This window comes from Pecten maximus, chromosome 4 (assembly GCF_902652985.1).
Source record: "Pecten maximus chromosome 4, xPecMax1.1, whole genome shotgun sequence".
Lineage (NCBI taxonomy): Eukaryota > Metazoa > Mollusca > Bivalvia > Pectinida > Pectinidae > Pecten > Pecten maximus.
The window spans coordinates 25701365-25726415 of NC_047018.1; the positions used below are offsets into that span (position 1 = coordinate 25701365).

The window sequence follows — 25051 nt, forward strand, 5'->3', positions numbered from 1 at the left end:
CTTAACAGAGAAATAGTAATGAGATTATTGATTAAGGAATTTGATCACCTTCATGCAAAAGTTCTTTGCTTATCTTTGAGAAAAAAACACAGTAGTCATGATTACCTGTGTATTAATTGATCTAGATCTCCAAATCCTAAATCTAAAAATTATAAATATGTAGGCCTAGACCAGAGACCTATATACTAGTATATAGGTCTCTGCCTAGACTACATGAAATGATGACAGAAACGTGTATTAGGTTAGGCCTATATGTTTCTGCTAATGATGACAGAAATAAAGAGGATATTGTTAAATACATAATTCATCACTGGTTCGTGATCAGAATTCTACAGAGCTATTGTTATTTAAATTCAAAACACAACGAAAAAGAAGTAAATTCTTCAATTCGTCTGCTTCTTCTAGATTCAACAAATACAGAATGGCCAACCATTGATAGAACAAGTCCAGCGGAAGATGTAGAAATTACGCGATGATCTCCCTTTACTTGAAGCCGAGAGGGGCGCACCTGCTCGTTAAAGATTTTTGTCTATTGATATTTCTGATCGAACCGTAGGCCTATCTGTTGCTGGATGAGAACGGCTTCTGAAGATTGTTGGAAAGGGTAGGCCTAATTGTTACGTTTGTTTCATGTATAGTGGATTTGTATATGTATTAATATTTGAAACTGTTGATCCCGAAATTCAGCTTGTTGAACACCGGCATCAGTAGCTAAATTGTAAACATTGCCAATGATCTTCATTAGGCCAACGCATCGTAACATGTTTATTGGCGATGTAAGACTTTCTTGGCGTAAAGCAAGAAACATGCTCTGTCAGTATCGTGGGGTCAGGATTTAGATAGATAACGAAGATGTACTTATAATTATAATGGGTTCATTATAATCATATTGTCGTCGGGGCGAGACCGAGATCAGCTGAAGATGAGGACACGTTTTGCTAAATAGAGGACCTTACACACCCATTCATGGTGGTAATGTTTTTGTCATCCATTCATCCATTGTTGAAATATTTATATTGTACATGCTAGGCATACAGCTAACCAATCGTCATATATTCACAACACCTATCCTACATGTGCCAGGAGTGGACGGGAGTTGGAAATGTTGTGGGTACGTTTGTCCAAGGCATTTAAAAACCTACCCTAGTGCCCGTGTTTGAGTAGCCATAGGCCTAGTTATTGATGTAACAAAGACCCGGTAGTTTAACGTACCTATACAAGCCTCACTCCTTATTAAACCATAGAGTATCCATCACACTTGGACCTTGAAGGCCCCAGGGCGGGGATGTGGGCAAGTGATATTCCGAATTATTCTGACAATATGTCTTAGAACGAGCTAATATAATGTATTGTTTTACCATGCACCGCTGTGAAATCAACAGGTATAATTGTTGGTAGCAGATGATATTTTTGACAGCTCAAATCAACGTTCAAATCAATAGTCCCAATGATTCTGACTATAGGCCTACTATGCTAAACTAAATATTGTCCTAATGGTCCCTATGATTCTATCTTTGCTAGACTAATAGTCCAAATGATTCTGACTCTCTATGCCAGACTAATAGTCCCTATCTGCAGCTTAAATATACTGTAGGTACCAATCCAGGCTACCTACAGTATAGTCAGCATCATTTCTCTCCTGTCATTGATATATAACATGATCATTTATTAATAGCACATGCACCATAGGAAAGCAGTCCCCTCGGACACTATACACCCCAGATAGCACCATAGGACAACAGTCCCCTTGGACACTATACACCCCAGATAGCACCATAGAACAGCAGTCCCCTCGGACACTATACACCCCAGATAGCACCATAGGACAACAGTCCCCTTGGACACTATACACCCCAGATAGCACCATAGGACAACAGTCCCCTCGGACACTATACACCCCAGATAGCACCATAGGACAACAGTCCCCTTGGACACTATACACCCCAGATAGCACCATAGGACAACAGTCCCCTCGGACACTATACACTCAAGATAGCACCATAGGACAACAGTCCCCTCGGCCACTATACACCCCAGATAGCACCATAGGACAACAGTCCCCTCGGACACTATATATACACCCCAGATAGCACCATAGGACAACAGTCCCCTCGGACACTATACACCCCAGATAGCACCATAGGACAACAGTCCCCTCGGACACTATACACCCCAGATAGCACCGTAGGACACCAGTCCCCGTGGACACTATACACCCCAGATAGCACCATAGGACAACAGTCCCCTCGGACACTATACACCCCAGATAGCACCATAGGACAACAGTCCCCTCGGACACTATACACCCCAGATAGCGCCATAGGACAACAGTCCCCTCGGACACTATACACCCCAGATAGCACCATAGGACAACAGTCCCCTCGCACACTATATATACACCCCAGATAGCACCATAGGACAACAGTCCCCTCGGACACTATACACCCCAGATAGCACCATAGGACAACAGTCCCCTCGCACACTATACACCCCAGATAGCACCATAGGACAACAGTCCCCTCGCACACTATACACCCCAGATAGCACCATAGGACAGCAGTCCCCTCGGACACTATACACCCCAGATAGCACCATAGGACAACAGTCCCCTCGGACACTATATATACACCCCAGATAGCACCATAGGACAACAGTCCCCTCGGACACTATATATACACCCCAGATAGCACCATAGGACACCAGTCCCCTCGGACACTATACACCCCAGATAGCACCATAGGACAACAGTCCCCTCGGACACTATACATCCCAGATAGCACCATAGGACAACAGTCCCCTCGGACACTATACACCCCAGATAGCACCATAGGACAACAGTCCCCTCGGACACTATACACCCCAGATAGCACCATAGGACAACAGTCCCCTCGGACAATATACACCCCAGATAGCACCATAGGACAACAGTCCCCTCGGACACTATACACCCCAGATAGCACCATAGGACAACAGTCCCCTCGGACACTATACACCCCAGATAGCACCATAGGACAACAGTCCCTCGGACACTTTACACCCCAGATAGCACCGTAGGACACCAGTCCCCGTGGACACTATACACCCCAGATAGCACCATAGGACAACAGTCCCCTCGGACAGTATACACCCCAGATAGCACTAACAACCCCCTCCCCCAATCCACTGTTTCCAGGATAAGGCAATACTGTCAGTGTGAGTTTGCTGCAATGTTGATACAGTAATTCTAACTGAGTCGGAGAAACGAGCTTCAATTCAAACTTTATTTATAGTCGGTACATATAACAAATCAACATTAGTTCTAATGAGCTATTAAAACTGACTCATAGCAGATATGGATACACCTTACTGAAACAAACTCCTAAGCCCAGATATTGCACCTTGTAGGTTCATGAATACATAAGACTCAAGGTGTTGGATGGATACTTGGGTTCCCAATCCAAACGCCAGGCCGTACATACCCAAGAAATACCGCCATGGCCGGGAGCCAGGCAGCAACAAGCGAGGATTCTCCACAAGAAAATGCATTGTCAAGACTTTTCAGGTTTGTAATGCACATGGAGATTTCATGTCAGTGTAGCAGTCTAGAAAGATGCATTTTCTTGTATCTGCTGTGGAAAAATTTAAAGGCTTGATAATGTCTAGCCAAATTTTGAAAGGAAAAAAATTATTTTTGGGGTCAATCTTAAATTCAAGATGGCCGAAATGATGGCCTTCTTTATATTATAAGCATATTCATATTCTGATGTTCTTCTTAAGTTCTGCCTGTACAAGTTACAATTCCTTGAACTTGGATTTTCCACAAACAATATTATAAATGCTATACTTTTGTGTTAATTAAAAAATATTTTTGTGTTCAAAACTAACGTTTAAATTCAATGCAATAGGGCTCATGAAGCATAGAAGCCCTGGCTTCTTGTAATACATTATGTCTCTGTTTTGCAAAAATATGTTTTTTATCAACAAAATACATTTCATATTTCTTAAGATTCATCTGTTAATGTCAAATAAGATTAGATGAGATGAAGTGTCCATGGATGTTGCAAGCGATAACTTAATTAGTCTTCGGGTTAATATGAAATCCAAAATGGCTAACACGATTTCATTTCCAAAAACTTTTGTCATTTTGAACTGGTAGAAACTTAATCTTTGTAATATTATATTTTAGGGTGGGCTGGTGGTGGTCCTCCTTTTTACTGTGGTCATCAACATAATGTTTATTGTGGAAACCAGCAAGAAGCTGAAGGACCCGCAGTTCAGAGGTAAGTTATTCTATATCACCATCAGATAATACAAATGTATTAAAGTTCTGTATTGTAATTACAAAATGCATGTATATGCAGAGGAACGATCGATGATCTAATGGTAGAATGTAGGACTACATGACAGAAGGGTTCCCAGTTTGAGTCCCGGCACAGCTGGTGATGTGTTGTATCCCTGAACGAGAAACTTTACCCTGTTGTGTTCTAGTTGATTCAGCTTTAAATGAGTATGTGGTAGGGCAGTGCAAGGAATGTTGTGTGTAAGCTGTTTGCACCGAAATGGCAGTTCTGGATGTATGCTCCCCAGGGAGTTGAGAAAGATATTGTTTGGTTGCTAAAGGCCCAATAATTAACCATGGATAATATTTTGTGACCCGCTTTGAGGTGGGTAATTGCCGTGATATAGCAGTATATAAAGTTCCAAATTACAACTATTAATTGTATCATAATACAAGGAGAGACTAGGGCTCCCATAAAGAAAATACCATTTAAAAAAAATTGATGCCAATGGCATTTGGTCTTGATGAGATGTAGTTGTTGCAAAGGCACTTGCAGGTTTTTGTAATAACTGTAATGTATACAGTATGCAGTAATAACTGTTTAAAAAAACGTTAGTTTTCCTTAGATAAACAGGATCATACATGAATATGAAGTCTCAAGAAATATCCAATCATTAATAGTTTGAAATAAATTCTAAATTGCATTGATATGAGTGTGACATTTATTCATCACATTTTGATATTGTAGATAAAAACCTTCCTAAAATAAACTTTGACTTGGACAATGCATTGTTTTACTACAGTGGCAGGATCATGTGACCTCATTTATTTATAAGTTTTCAATGATGCGTGTGTCCTACAATATTTATGACGAGACCACATAACATAACAGAACCAGGGTAAATGGATGAATGAATGAAAAATATAATTGTCGCGAAAATTTCTGCACAAGCCGCTGGAAATAAAAACTTGATATGAAGTCAGTTTTAGTGTTAAGTAGAACATTCTCGAAGTATGTAAGGCAAAAACAGTACCATAACATGGAAAGAAAAATCATATCTGTATATGTATCTGTAACTGATGAATATTTTATTAGCAAAAGCCTTTGTGTACAAATTGTTTAGTCAGCCGCTTAGCCTTCTGAAAATACAACAAACAAAAAAGAAATACAAAAACAACTTGATGCACATTGAAAGGATTTTTTTTAAACAATTTGAAAAAGATATCTTTTAGATCTTTTTATGAGTCCTTCATAATTTGCATATTCAATGCACTTTATTGATCTGATTGTGTTAAGTTACTTGTTTCCGTACCTGTCAGCACAGTACTGTTCAATAATGAATAGCTGGTATGTAGAAGCTATTATCCAGTATTTCTATGAATATTAATGAGAAAACATATTGTAGGTATAGTATCACAAAGCAAGTAATGGAACAACTACCCCTACCCCCCTCACCCCACCCCACACAAAAACACTCACACTTAGTAAAGTGGAATATAGAAATTACTTTGTGTATGCACCTTTTTTGTCGGGGGGTGGGGTGGGGTCCTGTATACTAACAACTTTAATGTTTTATTATTCCTCTAGGGGGGGGGGGGGGGGGGGGGGGGATGTCCAGATTTATATTATTGATGAGGAGAATACCATTGTGAGCCTTTGCTCGCTTTCATTCCTGTATGTATTTTTGCTATTATTTTTTACTATTAATTGATGCAAATAGCAATAGTTAGTCATGGAGTCAAGTGTGATGGTGTTAAGTCTTGCATGGATTTCATTACATTGAATACCAGCAGTTTATAAGGATATATAATATTTGATTCCATATACCATTGACTAAACTCAGATGTAATTTTTAAACTTTTCCTCCTCTACAATACAAAATTGTGTAGATTTGTTCTGGACATATATATATAGAATTTTATTGGACATGTCATAATGTCAGCCAACTTTTACAAGGTATTGATATCAAAAGCCAAAACAAATATATGAAAATAAGGGTGTGCTGCTTTAGCTTCACATTTATCAATTACACGATGAGATGAAAAATAACGCTAACATTCAATTGGATTTTATTTAGTGGCGTTGAATAAATAATGCGATAAATTTGCCTGATAGATAGTTTCATCAGAACAACTGCTCCTGCATGGCTTTTGAAAACTTTAACACTGAGGAATGGCACATATGGAAAGAACACAGGTAATGTTTAACTAAATGGATGTTTCATTTAAGTTGTCAGTGTGAAGGTTTCTAATTTGACTTTATAACCTCAGGTTTTGTGTTCAGATAGATTACTCTCTAACACAGTCCTGTATTTTTGTGTGTTTTTGTGAAGTTCTTACAGCGTGATGAACAGTTTGTGAAATTTTGAGATTTAATTAGTTCTAAGTTAAACTAATGTATATTTTACTCAACCTAGATTCAAGTAAACATGTGTAAACATTGTTCACTATTTTCCGTGAGCATGATATTAATAGAAGGAAATGGGCACCAATCCAATCTCAGATGTGTCTAAATGCTTGCATACAGCAGGTGTTTCATTGCAGGAATTCATCAATGACTTGATTCGGTTTCAAGCCCAAGGGAAATAACTACACAAATATATTAGTCTTGTAGATGTTTACACAAATGGCCGGTCTGGAGGTCACTGATGTCAAGGCTCTCTTGTTTTACGAGGGGCTGGAAGCTAATTGTCAGTGTAGATTGACGACACAGTGTGACCAAGGGGAGGGAATCCTTGGTAACTGGCCTTAGATATATGGACAAGCCCTAGGTGGATCATGATGTGTACATATTAGTCCAATAATGTTGTGTTAGTTTCTTTACATAGTAATCTGTAGTCAAGCTTCATTGTCAAACTCTGTTGTGAATATTTGATCATTATATGGTAAACATACCCTTACTAATTTAAGGGGGGGGGGGGGGGGGGGGGGGGGGGGGGTCATCACATTGTGCATCCCTGCATATCTGTGATCTCTGCTTGCCTACATCATTGTTAAGTTGTGGACATACAAGATATTTCATGATCTTCTGGGCAGATTTTACTTCAAATTCACATCATTACATCTCACCATCAAGTTCTACACCTTATTAGTTTGGTCATCATCAGTCAAGGATAAAGGTCAAAGTTATCACTTGACCACTTGATGAGGGGATGCAGGTACTAAATGATGACCTGTGATAAACAGCTAAATGCTAACACACTGTGCTTGTAAAATATATGAATTTTGTACTTACAATGTACAGTCTTGTCTGTTTTGAGCGAGTCTAACTGGTATTTACCTGAATTTTGTACTTACAATGTACAGTCTTGTCTGTTTTGAGCGAGTCTAACTGGTATTTACCTGAATTTTGTTTTTACACACATAAACTGTTGTTACTTTTAATTGAATATAACTGAGTGTGTTTAAAATTCAACATATTGTGAAAATAGCTGTTACATTGAGAATTGCATCACCCATATGGAATAGTTTACCACAATCTGTTGTAGAGGCAGACAGCACACAGCATAAGAAAACATAACAATGAATTTATGAAGAGGTATAAAAGGAACTCATGTGTATTTAAATATATTGTAGCCATATCCTCTGAGCCTACTCGTCATTGTCAATAAAATGCATTAATATATATTTCAAACGTTTAATTAATGAATATCTCATATGTAATCGTTAAAACCGTAATTTCAGTGCCGTTTTTGACAGTGTAAACTGAAAAAGACAGACAGTTTAGTCTATCATGACTAATTATACCTATAATATGTAAACCTCTTGCAATGGTTAATGGGCATGTTTTTGTTAAATTGTCATAAATTATTGAGATACTAGCTGTCACAGCATCACATGTGTCTGTGCTTTCAGACGTACTAATCGGCACGATAATTCCTTGTGAGTTGACACGTATGGTTTCCTTGCACATCAAAATTGTTACGAATTTATGCTTTTACAAGTTGTATATAAATTAAGCTGGAGTTTTTTGTTTGTTTTTGTTTTTTGTATTATTTCGTTAATACTATAGGGGATTCATATTTTGTTTAAATCAAACACAGTGAGTTCCTACAAGCAATCAGAATTCGTATCACTGAAGTTTGCCTAATCACATCACCTATATACCATGGATCGTGGTAAGAAAACCACTATAGCCAAATGGCTGTGCGGTAGTTGCAAGTTGAACACCCATGGTATTGAAAATTTACTTTTTTAATCTTTTTCTAGGAGTTACTATCCTTTCATGGACAAGTTTTATCAATTTCGAACAATTATCCAAAAGTCTAAGAAAGCGGTATCTTCAAGTGGATTTGCAATGTATCAATTGCTGTTTCACATCTATTACTTTTAAGAAGTATTATAATCAAAATAAAAATTGGTATTCAACAACCCATGCGTGCCCTCATAATAAAGGCTATAATCAGGGTGATGTAAGTCGTTATATGTTATAATAGAACATTATTCAAATGTTACATATATGCATATTATATTTACAGCCCGTTATAATAGAAAATTATTTAAATGTTACATGTTATATATGTATACGGTCTGTTGTAATAGAAATTTATTCAAAGTTACTTGTTATATGGCCTGTTATAGTAGATAATTATGTCGCAAACCTAAATTGGTGATATTCATAATTATAATCATCCATTTCTGACGATTAATGTACAGAATGATAGAAGAACATACCTGGTAGTAATTTTGGTAACAAACATTCTAAAATGTATTTCATTCTTTTTAATTGCAATTTTAGACTCCAGATGGATCTGTTTTGGTAGCACTTGTTATCAACTTATTCACAAATATAACTCGAAAAGTCTATTCAGCACTTACATGATTGTTATCTTATTCACATTATTCGCAGGTACGTGTTCACATTTGTTTATAGATACACTTTGTATTTCCAATAGGGCGGCTCTGATCCCATTGTCGCAGGTCAGGGGTCACCGAAACAAGGTCAACGGCTTTGGGCTGCAGGTGTGTTTTCAAGAAAAACACCAATTTTCACTGAAACTAAATCGCTATGGAAGTCGCATTTTCAGCATTTTTAGTTTCATTCTAAATGACATTTTATAAGCTTAATATAGCAAATCGTTCCAGGTACACTGGTCTTATCAAACATTCTTATCAATATTCCCCTTAAAAACAATAAAAATCTGTGAATTTGCAAAGAAACAACGTAAGGATATGTAAAGAAATGAAGAATAAACAAACACCACTAACAGTATACCTGGACAGGTAGCACAGGAGAAATGTACCGGTAAAAAATGAAGATTGCTGTGACAAATGTAAGCAAATAGCTATAGGCAGACCTGCCCTTGGCTTATATATGACAGTGGTTTATAATACTGAAAGAGTAAGAAAAATAGAAACAACACCTGTTATTATTTGTTTGGTCATAACAAGAAAACATTTGAATAACTGGATCTAAATCTAGCTTTCCAGTATTTGAATTGTAAAAACAAAAGAAGAGAAACTAACAGGCTGTACATGTACATTGAGTTTGAAAGATGATTGTTATTCAAGAAATGACAGATATTTTCACATAAACTGTATAACAACAAAAGTGTTGTGCGTTGTAAACAATTTACATTTTCAACTTCTTCTCAATTACCAACAGGTCCAGAGACCTGATATTGGGTGTGTAGCATGCTGGGATGAAGGGCTACCAAGTTTGTTCAAATGGATGACCTTGACCTTCATTCAAGGTCACAGGGGTCAAATATGCTTAAATCTTTAAACAACTTCTTCTTGTGAACCAAAAGGCCCAGAGACCCAATATTAGGTCTGTAGCATGCTGGGATGAAGGGCTACCAAGTTTGTTCAAATGGATGACCTTGACCTTCATTCAAGGTCACAGGGGTCAAATATGCTAAAATCTTTAAATTACTTCTTCTTGATAACCAAAAGGCCCAGAGACCCAATATTAGGTCTGTAGCATGCATGAATGAAAGGCTCCGAAGTTTGTTCAAATGGATGACCTTGACCTTCATTCAAGGTCACAGGGCCCAAATATGCTAAAATATATATCAAAACTCGGGTGACTGTTAAGGCCCATGGGCCTCTTGTTTTCTTTTTTTTTTTCACCACAGCCTATGATTGGCGAAAACATTTGGATCCATAAGTTTCGTTCTATCTGCGGCATAAAAACTAAAATTTTAGGAATATGTATGCATCTGATTGTCAAAATTTAGATGATGTAAGATTTTGCTGAAAATTTGGTACAAAAGGGGGGGTTTAGGGATGCTGAACGTGGTAGCAACAGTTTAGAAAAGTTTTGTTAGCATGGTTATGAATTGGAAGCCTCTGATTGGTATAACTTGTAGATAGTGTACGATTTTGATGAAATTCAGGACATAGGTAATTCATGATACAACAAATACAACTGACTTCCATTTTTGAACGAAAAAAATTGCTGCCATTTTGCTGTCTTCTGATAGGTGGAAATTCTGTTGTTCAATTTCTATGAAATATGTTGTTAAAAGGTTTACCATGACTTACAAATTGTGATTTCTTCATTACCAAATGCAGGGGTAGTTTGGGGGACATCTGTAATGTACCACTTACTGTAAAAGTGGATATTTTTGCGTGTGGAAATTTTCGCTTAGCCAGCTTCCAAAGTGTTCGCGGTGTGGATATTTTCGTGTCGTTAAGATATTTTTGCGCTAACTTGTATCTTTTATATTTAGTATTTTTATGTGTTAATATATTCGCGTGTTGAAATTTTCGCGGAGATTTACTGATAGCGAAATAAGCGAAAATTTACACACCGCGAATATTTCCACTTTTACAGTATACCATTAATCTAATAATCATTTGTTAAAATTCTCAGAAAATTGTCCTCTTTACAATGTTACTAATGTTATAATACCTATTTTATGGTTCAGCTATGCATATAATGTTTCCTCTGAGTTACAAATTTTCCCAATTAGCCTCATTGTAACCAGTGTGGTAATGTGTAGTCCAACTACCAAATCTTCAATTTTTGGCTTCCTCCATACATTCACTGACTGATATAATACCCTTCTCTTGGTCCTTGCTAGTATGATTCACTCATCCATATATTTCCTGTAGTCAGCTTTTCATTAACCCTGTATACTAGCCCCAGCTCAGTTGATGCTGTGTGGCTGTCTGTGTACTGCATTATCTTCCCTGGATAGTCTAGACACTTGATCATTAGGGAAGGAAGGATACGTTATTATCTCAATATTCAAGTGTATATAGTTTTAAAGACTGTATAGAAGGATTATCTATACATACCTGTGTATAAAGACTATAGAAGGATTATCTATACATACCTGTGTATAAAGACTGTATAGAATGACTACCTATACATACCAGTGTATAAAGACTATAGAAGGACTACCTATACATACCTGTGTATAAAGACTGTATATAAGGACTACCTATACATACCTGTGTATAAAGACTGTATAGAAACACTACCTATACATACCTGTGTATAAAGACTATAGAAGGACTACCTATACATACCTGTGTATAAAGACTATAGAAGGACTACCTATACATACCTGTGTATAAAGACTATAGAAGGACTACCTATACATACCTGTGTATAAAGACTGTATAGAAGGACTACCTATACATACCTGTGTATAAAGACTATAGAAGGATTATCTATACATACCTGTGTATAAAGACTGTATAGAAGGACTACCTATACTTACCTGTGTATAAAGACTGTATAGAAGGACTACTAATACATACCTGTGTATAAAGACTGTATAGAAGGACTACTTATACATACCTGTGTATAAAGACTGTATAGAAACACTACCTATACTTACCTGTGTATAAAGATTGTATAGAAACACTACCTATACTTACCTGTGTATAAAGACTGTATAGAAGGACTACCTATACATACCTGTGTATAAAGACTGTATAGAAGGACTACCTATACATACCTGTGTATAAAGACTATAGAAGGACTACCTATGCATACCTGTGTATAAAGACTGTATAGAATGACTACCTCTACTTACCTGTGTATAAAGACTGTATAGAAGGACTACCTATACATACCTGTGTATAAAGACTGTATAGAATGACTACCTGTACATACCTGTGTATAAAGACTATAGAATGACTACCTATACATACCTGTGTATAAAGACTATAGAAGGACTACCTGTACATACCTGTGTATAAAGACTGTATAGAAGGACTACCTATACTTACCTGTGTATAAAGACTATATAGAAGGACTACCTGTACATACCTGTGTATTAAGACTATAGAAGGACTACCTATACATACCTGTGTAAAGACTGTATAGAAGGACTACCTATACATACCTGTGTATAAAGACTGTATAGAAGGACTACCTGTACATACCTGTGTATAAAGACTGTATAGAAGGACTACCTTTACATACCTGTGTATAAAGACTATAGAAGGACTACCTATACATACCTGTGTAAAGACTATATAGAAGGACTACCTATACATACCTGTGTATAAAGACTGTATAGAAGGACTACCTATACATACCTGTGTATAAAGACTGTATAGAAGGACTACCTATACTTACCTGTGTATAAAGACTATCGAAGGGCTACCTATACAAACCTGTGTATAAAGACTGTATAGAAGGGCTACCTATACATACCTGTGTATAAAGACTGTATAGAAGGACTACCTGTACATACCTGTGTATAAAGACTGTATAGAAGGACTACCTATACATACCTGTGTATAAAGACTGTATAGAAGGACTACCTTTACATACCTGTGTATAAAGACTGTATAGAAGGACTACCTGTACATACCTGTGTATAAAGACTGTATAGAAGGACTACCTGTACATACCTGTGTATAAAGACTGTATAGAAGGACTACCTATACTTACCTGTGTATAAAGACTGTATAGAAGGACTACCTTTACATACCTGTGTATAAAGACTGTATAGAAGGACTACCTATACTTACCTGTGTATAAAGACTGTATAGAAGGACTACCTTTACATACCTGTGTATAAAGACTGTATAGAAGGACTACCTATACTTACCTGTGTATAAAGACTGTATAGAAGGACTACCTATACATACCTGTGTATAAAGACTGTATAGAAGGACTACCTATACTTACCTGTGTATAAAGACTGTATAGAAGGACTACCTATACATACCTGTGTATAAAGACTGTATAGAAGGACTACCTATACATACCTGTGTATAAAGACTGTATAGAATGACTACCTATATATACCTGTGTATTAAGACTGTATAGAATGACTACCTGTACATACCTGTGTATAAAGACTGTATAGAAGGACTACCTGTACATACCTGTGTATAAAGACTGTATCGAATGACTACCTATACATACCTGTGTATAAAGACTGTATAGAAGGACTACCTATACTTACCTGTGTATAAAGACTTTATAGAATGACTACCTCTACATACCTGTGTATAAAGACTGTATAGAAGGACTACCTGTACATACCTGTGTATAAAGACTGTATAGAAGGACTACCTATACATACCTGTGTATAAAGACTATAGAAGGACTACCTATACATACCTGTGTATAAAGACTGTAGAAGGACTACCTATACATACCTGTGTATAAAGACTATAGAAGGACTACCTATACATACCTGTGTATAAAGACTTTATAGAATGACTACCTCTACATACCTGTGTATAAAGACTATAGAAGGACTACCTATACATACCTGTGTATAAAGACTGTATAGAAGGACTACCTATACTTACCTGTGTATAAAGACTGTATAGAAGGACTACCTATACATACCTGTGTATAAAGACTGTATAGAATGATTACCTATACATACCTGTGTATAAAGACTGTATAGAATGACAATCTATATGTAGCTTTGTAAGAATATCATAGAATAAAGACTAACTGTATAAAGATCAGTTGTGTATTGTTTATAGGAGCTTTCTGAAAATTAATTAAATTGAAATTATATAAATATAAATAAAAATTTGTAATTAAGTTGAATTAAATTAAATTTGTAGATATTGAATGCATTGTTGTAATGATGTTTTTAAGGTGTAGTCACAGAGGCCAGATTATAAGGTGGAATTAAACCCACTTTATTGTACATTGTGATGTAAGACTGGGCAGACAGCTGATAACATACTGATTTATCAATACAAACATGAGCAATATGGCCACGTGGCAAAAAGACTGGCTATCACATTTAATCTTCCATACAAATGAGTGGTAACAGATTGTTAACTTATTGTGTATGTATGATTTATCATAGGGTAGTTTTCTGGACTTTGCATTGGTCTGAAACAAGACTTAAATCTTTATATTGCACATGTGTACATGTACCAAATTTCTGACATGTTGCAGTCAACATCAGCTGTATCTGTTTTTGAAGATGCATTTCACCCTGAAATTAAATGGGGAATTTTTCAAGCCTGATGGATAAAGTTGTGTGATATTGATGTACAGCTGTGTGGCCTGTCAGATTGATTTGTCATGATGTTAGTGAGGATGAAATCATTACATAATGAGGACTCACTGCCGAAATATCTACATGTGCTCCGTTTATATTGATATCAAGCTGCTGTGTTTACAGATAAGGGCCTTTTGTGGTTTATTAGTGAATGTGTCTACAACACTACAACATACACCTGATATATATATATAGTGAGATTTTGTTGACCGACTATGAACTATAAATATATACATCTGGGGGCTGCTGAGGAGACAACTCCCTAGCTCCGACAGACTAAATATATATACAAGTTAGGGGGTCACTGAAAAGGCTGTGTCCCTTAACTTGAGGAATACCACATGGGAAACTAATAGAGGAGGTACTACATTTGTTTGGAGGTCATTCTGCTACAAATTTCGTTTATTGGCATATTGTTGGTGTCACCACATATCGTAAAGATTATACTAACTGTGGGGTGTATACTGATCACAAGTTACCAAGGAGATCTCAACAGCTGATGCTGATGATGTGGCAAATTCTCTGTCTTACTCTACAAACATTAGACAGAAGTGGAAGATATTGATTTATGTCTGTGAAGTTAAAGTTCTTAAACTTATATATCGGATCAGAACTCCATTAGTGTCTTAATTTAAAAAAAAGTCATGGATTGAAGGTTAAAGGTCATGGATTTTTTTTACATTGGTCCAGGTCAACATGACTATATATTGATGAAGACCTATAGAACAAGACTTCTGAATGTATGTGTATATTCCTGCTTCAAGGATATGAAAATATCTCCATGATCAGTTGCTTCTACAAAGCTCTAAAAATATTTACTTGTGAAATTATAATATTGTGCGGATGTGATTTTGACTAGAAAATTTCATCATCTGAAGTGAGTGTGCAAACCTTGATGGGATCAACTAGAGAATGAAACAAGATACAGACTTGTTCTGTGTGAGCAGACAAACTTAGTGATGAGGGAGCATGTTTTATGAGGATGTGTATGGTACTACTGGTTAGTGTACTAGTCTGCCTGGTGAGCTGGAGTCCAGGGGTGGAAGGTCTTCAACAATACTGCCTAGACCAGTCCTGTGGTATACAGGCCTCTTGTAGGTATTTAGTGATACGCTGGTGTTATGTAGGTATCCAGTGGTATACAGGCCTCTTGTAGGTATCCTGTGGTATACAGGTGTTATGTAGGTATCCAGTGGTATACAGGTGTTATGTAGGTATCCTGTGGTATACAGGTGTTATGTAGGTATCCTGTGGTATACAGGTGTTATGTAGGTATCCTGTGGTATACAGGCCTCCTGTAGGTATCCAGTGGTATACAGGTGTTATGTAGGTATCCTGTGATATACAGGTGTTATGTAGGTATCCTGTGATATACAGGTGTTATGTAGGTATCGAGTGGTATTCAGGTGTTATGTAGGTATCTTGTGGTATACAGGTGTTATGTAGGTACCTGTGGTATACAGGTGTTATGTAGGTATCCTGTGGTATACAGACCTCTAGTAGGTATTTAGTGGTATACAGGTGTTATGTAGGTATCTTGTGGTATACAGGTGTTATGTAGGTATCTTGTGGTATACAGGTGTTATGTAGGTATCCTGTGGTATACAGGTGTTATATAGGTACCTGTGGTATACAGGTGTTATGTAGGTATCCTGTGGTATACAGGTGTTATGTAGGTATCTTGTGGTATACATGTGTTATGTAGGTACCTGTGGTATACAGGTGTTATGTAGGTATCCTGTGGTATACAGATGTTATGTAGATATCCTGTGATATACAGGTGTTATGTAGGTATTCTGTGGCATACAGGCCTCTTGTAGGTATCCTGTAATATACAGGTGTTATGTTGGTATCCTGTGATATACAGGTGTTATGTAGGTACCTGTGGTATACAGGTGTTATGTAGGTATCTTGTGGTATACAGGTGTTATGTAGGTATCCTGTGGTATACAGACCTCTAGTAGGTATTTAGTGGTATACAGGTGTTATGTAGGTATCTTGTGGTATACAGGTGTTATGTAGGTATCTTGTGGTATACAGGTGTTATGTAGGTATCCTGTGGTATACAGGTGTTATATAGGTACCTGTGGTATACAGGTGTTATGTAGGTATCCTGTGGTATACAGGTGTTATGTAGGTATCTTGTGGTATACATGTGTTATGTAGGTACCTGTGGTATACAGGGGTTATGTAGGTATCCTGTGATATACAGGTGTTATGTAGGTATTCTGTGGCATACAGGCCTCTTGTAGGTATCCTGTAATAAACAGGTGTTATGTTGGTATCCGTTGGTATACAGGTGTTATGTAGGTATCCTGTGATATACAGGTGTTATGTAGGTACCTGTGGTATACAGGTGTTATGTAGGTATCTTGTGGTATACAGGTGTTATGTAGGTATCCTGTGGTATACAAGTGTTTTGTAGATATCCTGTGATATACTGGTGTTATGTAGGTATCCTGTGGTATACAGGTGTTACGTAGGTATCCTGTGGTATACAGGTGTTATGTAGGTATCCAGTGGTATACAGGTGTTATGTAGGTATCCTGTGATATACAGGTGATATGTAGGTATCCTGTGATATACAGGTGTTATGTAGGTATCCTGTGGTATACAGGTGTTATGTAGGTATCCTGTGGTATACAGGTGTTATGTAGGTATCCTGTGATAAACAGGTGTTATGTAGGTACCCTGTGATATACAGGTGTTATGTAGGTACCCTGTGGTATACAGATGTTATGTAGGTATCCTGTGATATACAGGTGTTATGTAGGTACCCTGTGGTATACAGGTGTTATGTAGGTATCCTGTGGTATACAGGTGTTATGTAGGTATCCTGTGGTATACAGGTGTTATGTAGGTATCCTGTGGTATACAGATGTTATGTAGATATCCTGTGATATACAGGTGTTATGTAGGTATTCTGTGGCATACAGGCCTCTTGTAGGTATCCTGTAATATACAGGTGTTATGTTGGTATCCTGTGGTATACAGGTGTTATGTAGGTATCCTGTGATATACAGGTGTTATGTAGGTATCCAGTGATATGCAGGTGTTATGTAGGTATCCAGTGGTATACAGGTGTTATGTAGGTATCCAGTGGCATACAGGTGTTATGTAGGTATCAAGTGGTATACAGGTGTTATGTAGGTATCCAGTGGCATACAGGTGTTATGTAGGTATCAAGTGGTATACAGGTGTTATTTAGATATACTGTGGTATACAGGTGTTATGTAGGTATCCTGTGATATACAGGTGTTATGTAGGTATCCTGTGGTATACAGGTGTTATGTAGGTATCCAGTGGTATACAGGTGTTATGTAGGTATCCTGTGGTATACAGGTGTTATGTAGGTATCCTGTGGTATACAGGTGTTATGTAGGTATCCAGTGGTATACAGGTGTTATGTAGGTATCCAGTTGTATACAGGTGTTATGTAGGTATCCTGTGGTATACAGGTGTTATGTAGGTATCCTGTGGTATACAGGTGTTATGTAGGTATCCAGTGGTATACAGGTGTTGTGTAGGTATTCTAAGATATATTACAGGCTATGTGTAGATATTTGATCATTTTCATGTCGTTTACCAAGGTTTCAAGAGTTTTAGTATCTCATTACATGCATCTCCTATTTTGTTTCCATGTTACACACATTTCAGTTTTTGTCTGTAATCTCAGTTGGTATTTAGATATTGATGTGTGGTACATCAACATTTCAGCAATGTTGTTGGTACATTACTTATATCGATTTTGTAGATGATGTATCCATAGCGACCATAAAAATAATAAGTTTAATCTACTTTGATAAATTCTTGCTAAGAAGCAAAAACGTGATGGTTACTCAGAATGAAGATGAATTGTACGGTGATCAGTTTAACTGTATGATTTGGGGAAGTATGTAATATTGCCTGATAACAAGACCAACCTGTCGGTTGCAGCTCATTAGAAATACCAACATATGCTACTATTGTTCTGTAATAAGTTCACCTCTGTAGAGTATGTGGTAATATTGCACATAGCATATGTTCATTTCATGGATGTCGAGGACAGCCAAAGAGAATGAGCTACACATACTCGTGTGCAAAATTTCTGGTATCTGCATCATCAGCTGTGTGATATTGATTGAGGATAAGAATTCATATTTATAATTTTTAATTTACTTCCTATATTGAAAATTAATATTTCTGTTAGAAAGTATAATGCATATTTTCATAATTTGAAGGTAGAGTTTGGAATTTATTTTTCAGACATAAAGGAATTAAAAGAAATTGCATTTGCAGCCATACCAGGTAGATGTGTGGTTTTGTAATTACACAGCTAACTTCATTTTTACAGATCAAATTGGCAGTAATGACTATGATGAGGTTGCTGTTGGGAAAAAGGATAAGGTGGTGGAGATGTCCATGCCAAGTAGTCTGACCATTGAGATCATGTCCAGTAAGACTTCGGCCTTCATATCGGTGGATGGAACAACGGTCAGTTAAGATATAAATCTATGATTAATGCCGAAAACATTTATTACAATATTATTATACACCACGTTAAAATCACATAATATCAACAACTTGCATACAGGGATTATATTTGGAAGTTTTAAACCACATTTATCTTTTCTGGTATTTTTGTTGTCAATTTTACAATTAAGCTACTTAAGAGCATCTTACATTACTTATACAATACACAATGGAAGTTTAGTACAATAGATTTTGGCTTACTATGTAGTATATTTTTAGAATTACACAATTATACACTGTACCTTATAATAAGCATATAATAATAATGGGATAGTTATCATCACAAATGGTTTAATACAAGTCAAACTCTGACATGCTGAAATGAAAATTTGTGATCCATTGGTTCCTAATTGACTGTTAACAATCTATCAAAATCAAATTACGAGAAATATGATCGCGTTCTCACTAAGATAACTGCAGAGATCTGAGTACCATAAGTGTTTGACAGCATTTAACCCTGATACATGTATAGACCTGTGTAACCTTAGGTCAGATGTGATTGATAGAGTTTATATGATAACACAGAAAGACATTTTCTCATTTGAATGAAACCTTTAACTAACAGAATAAAAAAAGAAAAAAAACTTGATAGCGTGATCAATTGAAAGTTTTTACAATAAAAATTTTGCATTTTAGGTATTACAGGACGATGAACCAGACAAATCTCGAGGAATCCACATTGCTGTCCTAAACCAGGCCACGGTATGTATATAACCTCAGTATAATGTACCAATACCATTTAGTTAGCTGTCCTAAACCAGGCCACGGTATGTATAGCCTCAGTATAAATGTACCAATACCATTAAGTTAGCTGTCCTAAACCAGGCCACAGTATGTATAGCCGGTCCTAAACCAGGCCACGGTATGTATATAACCTCAGTATAAATGTACCCATACCATTAAGTTAGCTGTCCTAAACCAGGCCACGGTATGTATAGCCGGTCCTTGAAACCAGGCCACGGTATGTATATAACCTCAGTATAAATGTACCCATACCATTAAGTTAGCTGTCCTAAACCAGGCCACGGTATGTATAGCCGATCCTTGAAACCAGGCCACGGTATATATGTATATAACCTCAGTATAAATACCAATACTATTTAGTTAGCTGTCCTAAACCAGGCCACGGTATGTATAACCTCAGTATAAATGTACCAATACCATTTAGTTAACTGTCTTTAGCTTTATATACTTGAATGTATTATAAATGTTAAAAAAATATATATTGCCCTCAAACTCTGAATTCTATAAAGATTTATATTCTGATAAACATATTTCGAAAAGAATGTCAAGATGCTACTTAATAAGAGCGTTTAGAAGCTTTAAGCCATGTGGCCATCCTGGCAGCCAGAGTACTTCTCGAGTGTGTGTATACAAGTTTTACTATACAAGTGTTGTATATAAACACAGTGTTCCATAATTCATTCTTTAAAATGAAAACTAATGTGATTATGTAATTACTGTAATACTTTGTTTTAATTATAGGGAAGTGTGATGTCCAGGACGTTTTTTGATACATACAGTGCTAACGAGGATGTGGCTATGATTAAGTACCTGGACAGCATTCGCATAGGACGTATACTTATATTTACTATCAAGGTACATAGACCTTTAAGTTATACTTAACATTTTAAATCCTATCTAAAGATTTCATATTTATTAATGTATTGTTTCTAAAAGGATGTGTTCAATATGAAATAATAATTGCTTTAGTTTGAAATACTTAGTTATGAATGGCTACCAAGTTTGTTCAATTGAATGACGTTGAACTACTTTCAAGGTCACCAGGGTCAAACATGTTAAAATCTTTCAACAATTTCTTATCAATAAACAAGAGGTCCAGGGGATGAAGGGCTATAAAGTTTGTTCAACTGAATAACCTTGACCTTCTTTTAATGTAATATGGGTCAAATGTGTTTAAAATCTTTAAATGACTTCTCCATAACCAAGAGGCCTCAGGTCATGATAAGACCCAGTAGCCTGCTGGGATGAAGGGCTATCAGGTTTGTTCAAATGAATGACCTTGACCTACTATTAGGGCTGAAATGTGTTAAAAGTTAGTTTAAAACTAAAAAGCAAAACATCATATATCAGTGTACACATGAGAACTCAGGTGACTGTTAAGGTCCCTGGGCCTCTGGTTATCTACTACAGTTATGGCATTTTAAAACCAGACGTTTACAGTACTCCTGCAATTGTACGTGCATTTTCTTTGTATTTTAATGTCTAAATGGGTCTATAGGAATGTAAACAGCAGGTTGTACACAATTTTGAAAAACATTAAACAGGCAATGTGGCAGTTCATATTTATATCATCAGGAAGCCTACTATATATAAAAGAATTGTATGGTCATAAAATAACTGGAGACAAGTCCCTGGTCAACGTTATTGTTTTCTGTCCCTGAAGGATGAGGGGTCACTGTCCCTAAAAGCTCCTGCCCGTCAGTACTTGGCTGAGATGGGAAGTGAAAAGATTGAGTTCCTGGGCTACAGAGATACCTGGTGTTTTGTCACAATCAAAGGAAAAGGTAATATCACTCTGCAATATCAAGCTCCAAGTTAGTTTGTCAGTTTGTCAGTGGAATTTTTTCACCTGTATTTTTTTTTATCTGTAACTTTAATTTTCCTCGGGTTCAGGGGCAAAGATAAGGTCACTCCAGTAAAAAAACAGAATACTTAGTTATATTTCCTAAGGCTCAATAAAAGTTGGGTTTTTTTTAACCAAAGGTAAAACTCTATTTGGTTTAGTCGTAATCAATGGCAAAGATACGATCACACATAGAAGAAAGATAGATTGTCCAAAATGTCTCTCCAGTCAAGGTCAAAAGATAAATTGTCAAATGTCTCTCCAGTCAAGGTCAAACACTAGTGTGGTGACTCAGTGTAGTAAAGAACAAGCTAATATCCCTCCTCAAATTTCCAATTCTTAATTTCTGCTTCTCAAGTTCTAACAGCAGAAGTACAGATACCTATCAGAGGTCATAATCTTATCCGTTTTCTCGAGGTCAAAGGGCAGATGTGTGGTCACCCTGAAAAAATGAGGTTGACCGATTTCCTTATGATTTATTAATAGATTAAAAAGTGCCAAATGTATAAACAGATAGTCATCTTTGATAAAGACTTAATGTAGGATTAAATATATTTTCACAAACTGTTTAGAAATCAGATCTTAAACAATAAACATGCCTATTCACTCTAGTTTTGTTGGAAGGTTTTATCTGTTGTGTTTGTGTTGTAGGGAAAGTGATAAGTGAGACTCATGCTAAGGCATCAGACATGTCTACCTGGGCAGAAAAAGTCTCACTCCAAACTAAGATCCCCCTGGTAGCAATGAAAGGTACGTTTCATAAGTACACACAGAATGACATATAATGTTTTTTTCATGTAATATGCAAGACATTTGATCCATGGAAACATTGACAATTACATATAAACTCCCTCTCTTTTTACCCAGTTTCATTCCAAAATTTTATCATAAAAAACCCATGTATTACTGTGGTTTCTAAATTTCTAAATACACCCTAGTAATGTTGGAACAGAAAGTGCCAAAGTTAAAAACTGTAGTAATCACTTCCTTGCTTATGGTATTTGTAGTCCTGTCTTTGGTAGAAGCATTTTGTAAACCTTAGTAGGTTATCTTGTGTTATGTATATATAAAAAGAAAGTAAGATAATAAACTGGGTTATGTATATGTAAACGGAAAGTACATGTAGTTACTTGATAATAATTATGTTTTACAGAAAGTGAATGTCCCTGGCCAGACACTCCAGAAAACAAGAGGAGACAGGCATTTTGTAACAAGTTTGAGGGCTATGGTTCTACTTGTAGCTGCAGAGATCCAGCACCCATCTCATTCACACCTAACCCAGTAAGTAGATATTTCATGGCTGACACATGCAGGAGCATGTTTTGTGTAGATCAAAATCTTTTCATCCTAAATCGCAAACTGCTGAATTGCAGAAGCTTGAAACAATTGTATTTTGCATCTTAGGTTGCATTTTATCATTTCTATTATGTTTTTCCTGTTACTGAAATAAATGTACCTAAGTAAAGTTTTTAAGATATGTTTTTTCTTTTTTTTTTAGTTGGAAAACAACAATATAGCTGATGTGCCTGTAGTGGTGATCGCCAGTAATCGACCTTATTACTTAAACAGGTAAGTCATCTACCTTATGACTTATACAGGTAAGTCATCTACCTTATGAATTATACAGGTAAGTCATCTACCTTATTACTATACAGGTAAGTCATCTAGCTTATGACTATACAGGTAAGTCATCTACCTTATTACTTATACAGGTAAGTCATCTACCTTATGACTTATACAGGTAAGTCTTCTACCTTATGAATTATACAGGTAAGTCATCTACCTTATGACTATACAGGTAAGTCATCGACCTTATGACTATACAGGTAAGTCATCTACCTTATGACTTATACAGGTAAGTCATCTACCTTATTACTTATACAGGTAAGTCATCTACCTTATTACTTATACAGGTATGTCATCTACCTTATGAATTATACAGGTAAGTCATCTACCTTATTACTTATACAGGTATGTCATCTACCTTATGAATTATACAGGTAAGTCATCTACCGTATTACTTATACAGGTAAGTCGTTTACCTTATTACTTATACAGGTAAGTCATCTACCTTATGACTTATACAGGTAAGTCATCTACCTTATTACTTATACAGGTAAGTCGTCTACCTTATGAATTATACAGGTAAGTCATCTACCGTATTACTTATACAGGTAAGTCGTTTACCTTATTACTTATACAGGTAAGTCATCTACCGTATTACTTATACAGGTAAGTCATCGACCTTATAACTTATACAGGTAAGTCATCGACCTTATAACTCTTACTGGTAATCCGTTTCACATTATATATTAAACATTCTATGTATATAGAGACATAAAATTGATTATATCAATTATATCACAGGTATAAATGTGTTATTCTAGATGGAAATTTAGCCAAAATAGAAAAAAAAAATGTGTCTCATTAGTACTAAATCATAATCTGGAACTATGAAGCTATATAAAATTTTCTACGCAGGAAACTAATTTACTCTGTGAATTCAGGAACTGAACTTTTGTTTTCTTCCTCAGAATGCTGCGCACACTACTGTCTACTCCTGGTGCAGACCCCAAAATGGTGACAGTGTTTATTGATGGGTATTACGAGGTAATTAACTGTTTACTTGGACAGTCATTGGAACAGAGTAAAATCTTTAAAGAATTGAGAAAATACGGGAGTTTAAAAACAAAATTAGAAATGAAATATATCATTTTCAATTAAGAACTCAGCATACAGATATAAAACAGTGCAGTTTGTAATGATGGGTTGGGACGTTAGTCAGTCACATGACCATGATCAATGTGACTGTCCAGTTCTCGCCACGAGGAGGCCTCCCATATAGAGAACCGTGCCAGGGCTCACACAAATATTTACGAAGGTAGAAAACTTATTGTTCCTGAAAAGATTTTTTATGCTGTTTATAATTTCAAAGAACAATGTGAATCAGATCAACTGTTTCATAGGATTATATAGGTGAAGATGTTTTCAGTGGACTAGTTAGCCATATCTGTATTTACATAATGTAGTATTCAGTAATTTGATATGTCCCAGTGATGCCATTTTCTATATCACAAATCCCACTCCCTATGTCGCCTCTGTTAGATGTATTCAGAAATAAACCCACTAGAAATTCTAAACCAATTTGATAAAGTACTTTTTTTGTTCTGGCTTCATAGTTTTGTTATCAGTGACATAGAACACATGTTGGCGACCCCACCCAGTTTGATGTTGATAGCTACATTGTCT

General features: G+C 36.3%; 1 protein-coding gene across 2 annotated transcripts in view; it reads left to right on the forward strand.

Moving 5' to 3' along the window:
- The first annotated feature begins 485 nt into the window (after window positions 1–485).
- LOC117325616 (protein O-linked-mannose beta-1,2-N-acetylglucosaminyltransferase 1-like) overlaps window positions 486–25051 on the forward strand; it is a 41836-nt gene continuing 17270 nt past the window's right edge. The window contains exons 1-11 of one of the 2 annotated variants that reach the window (XM_033881965.1): window positions 486–604; window positions 3385–3541; window positions 4166–4259; window positions 19037–19176; window positions 19852–19917; window positions 20701–20814; window positions 21623–21743; window positions 22454–22552; window positions 22956–23083; window positions 23301–23371; window positions 24337–24412. In XM_033881965.1, the coding sequence (XP_033737856.1) occupies window positions 3416–3541; window positions 4166–4259; window positions 19037–19176; window positions 19852–19917; window positions 20701–20814; window positions 21623–21743; window positions 22454–22552; window positions 22956–23083; window positions 23301–23371; window positions 24337–24412 (1035 nt within the window). In that variant the 5' untranslated portion in view covers window positions 486–604; window positions 3385–3415. Of the gene's footprint in view, window positions 605–3384; window positions 3542–4165; window positions 4260–15459; window positions 15798–19036; window positions 19177–19851; window positions 19918–20700; window positions 20815–21622; window positions 21744–22453; window positions 22553–22955; window positions 23084–23300; window positions 23372–24336; window positions 24413–25051 lie in introns of those variants that run through there. The other variant, XM_033881966.1, reaches the window with a different exon arrangement.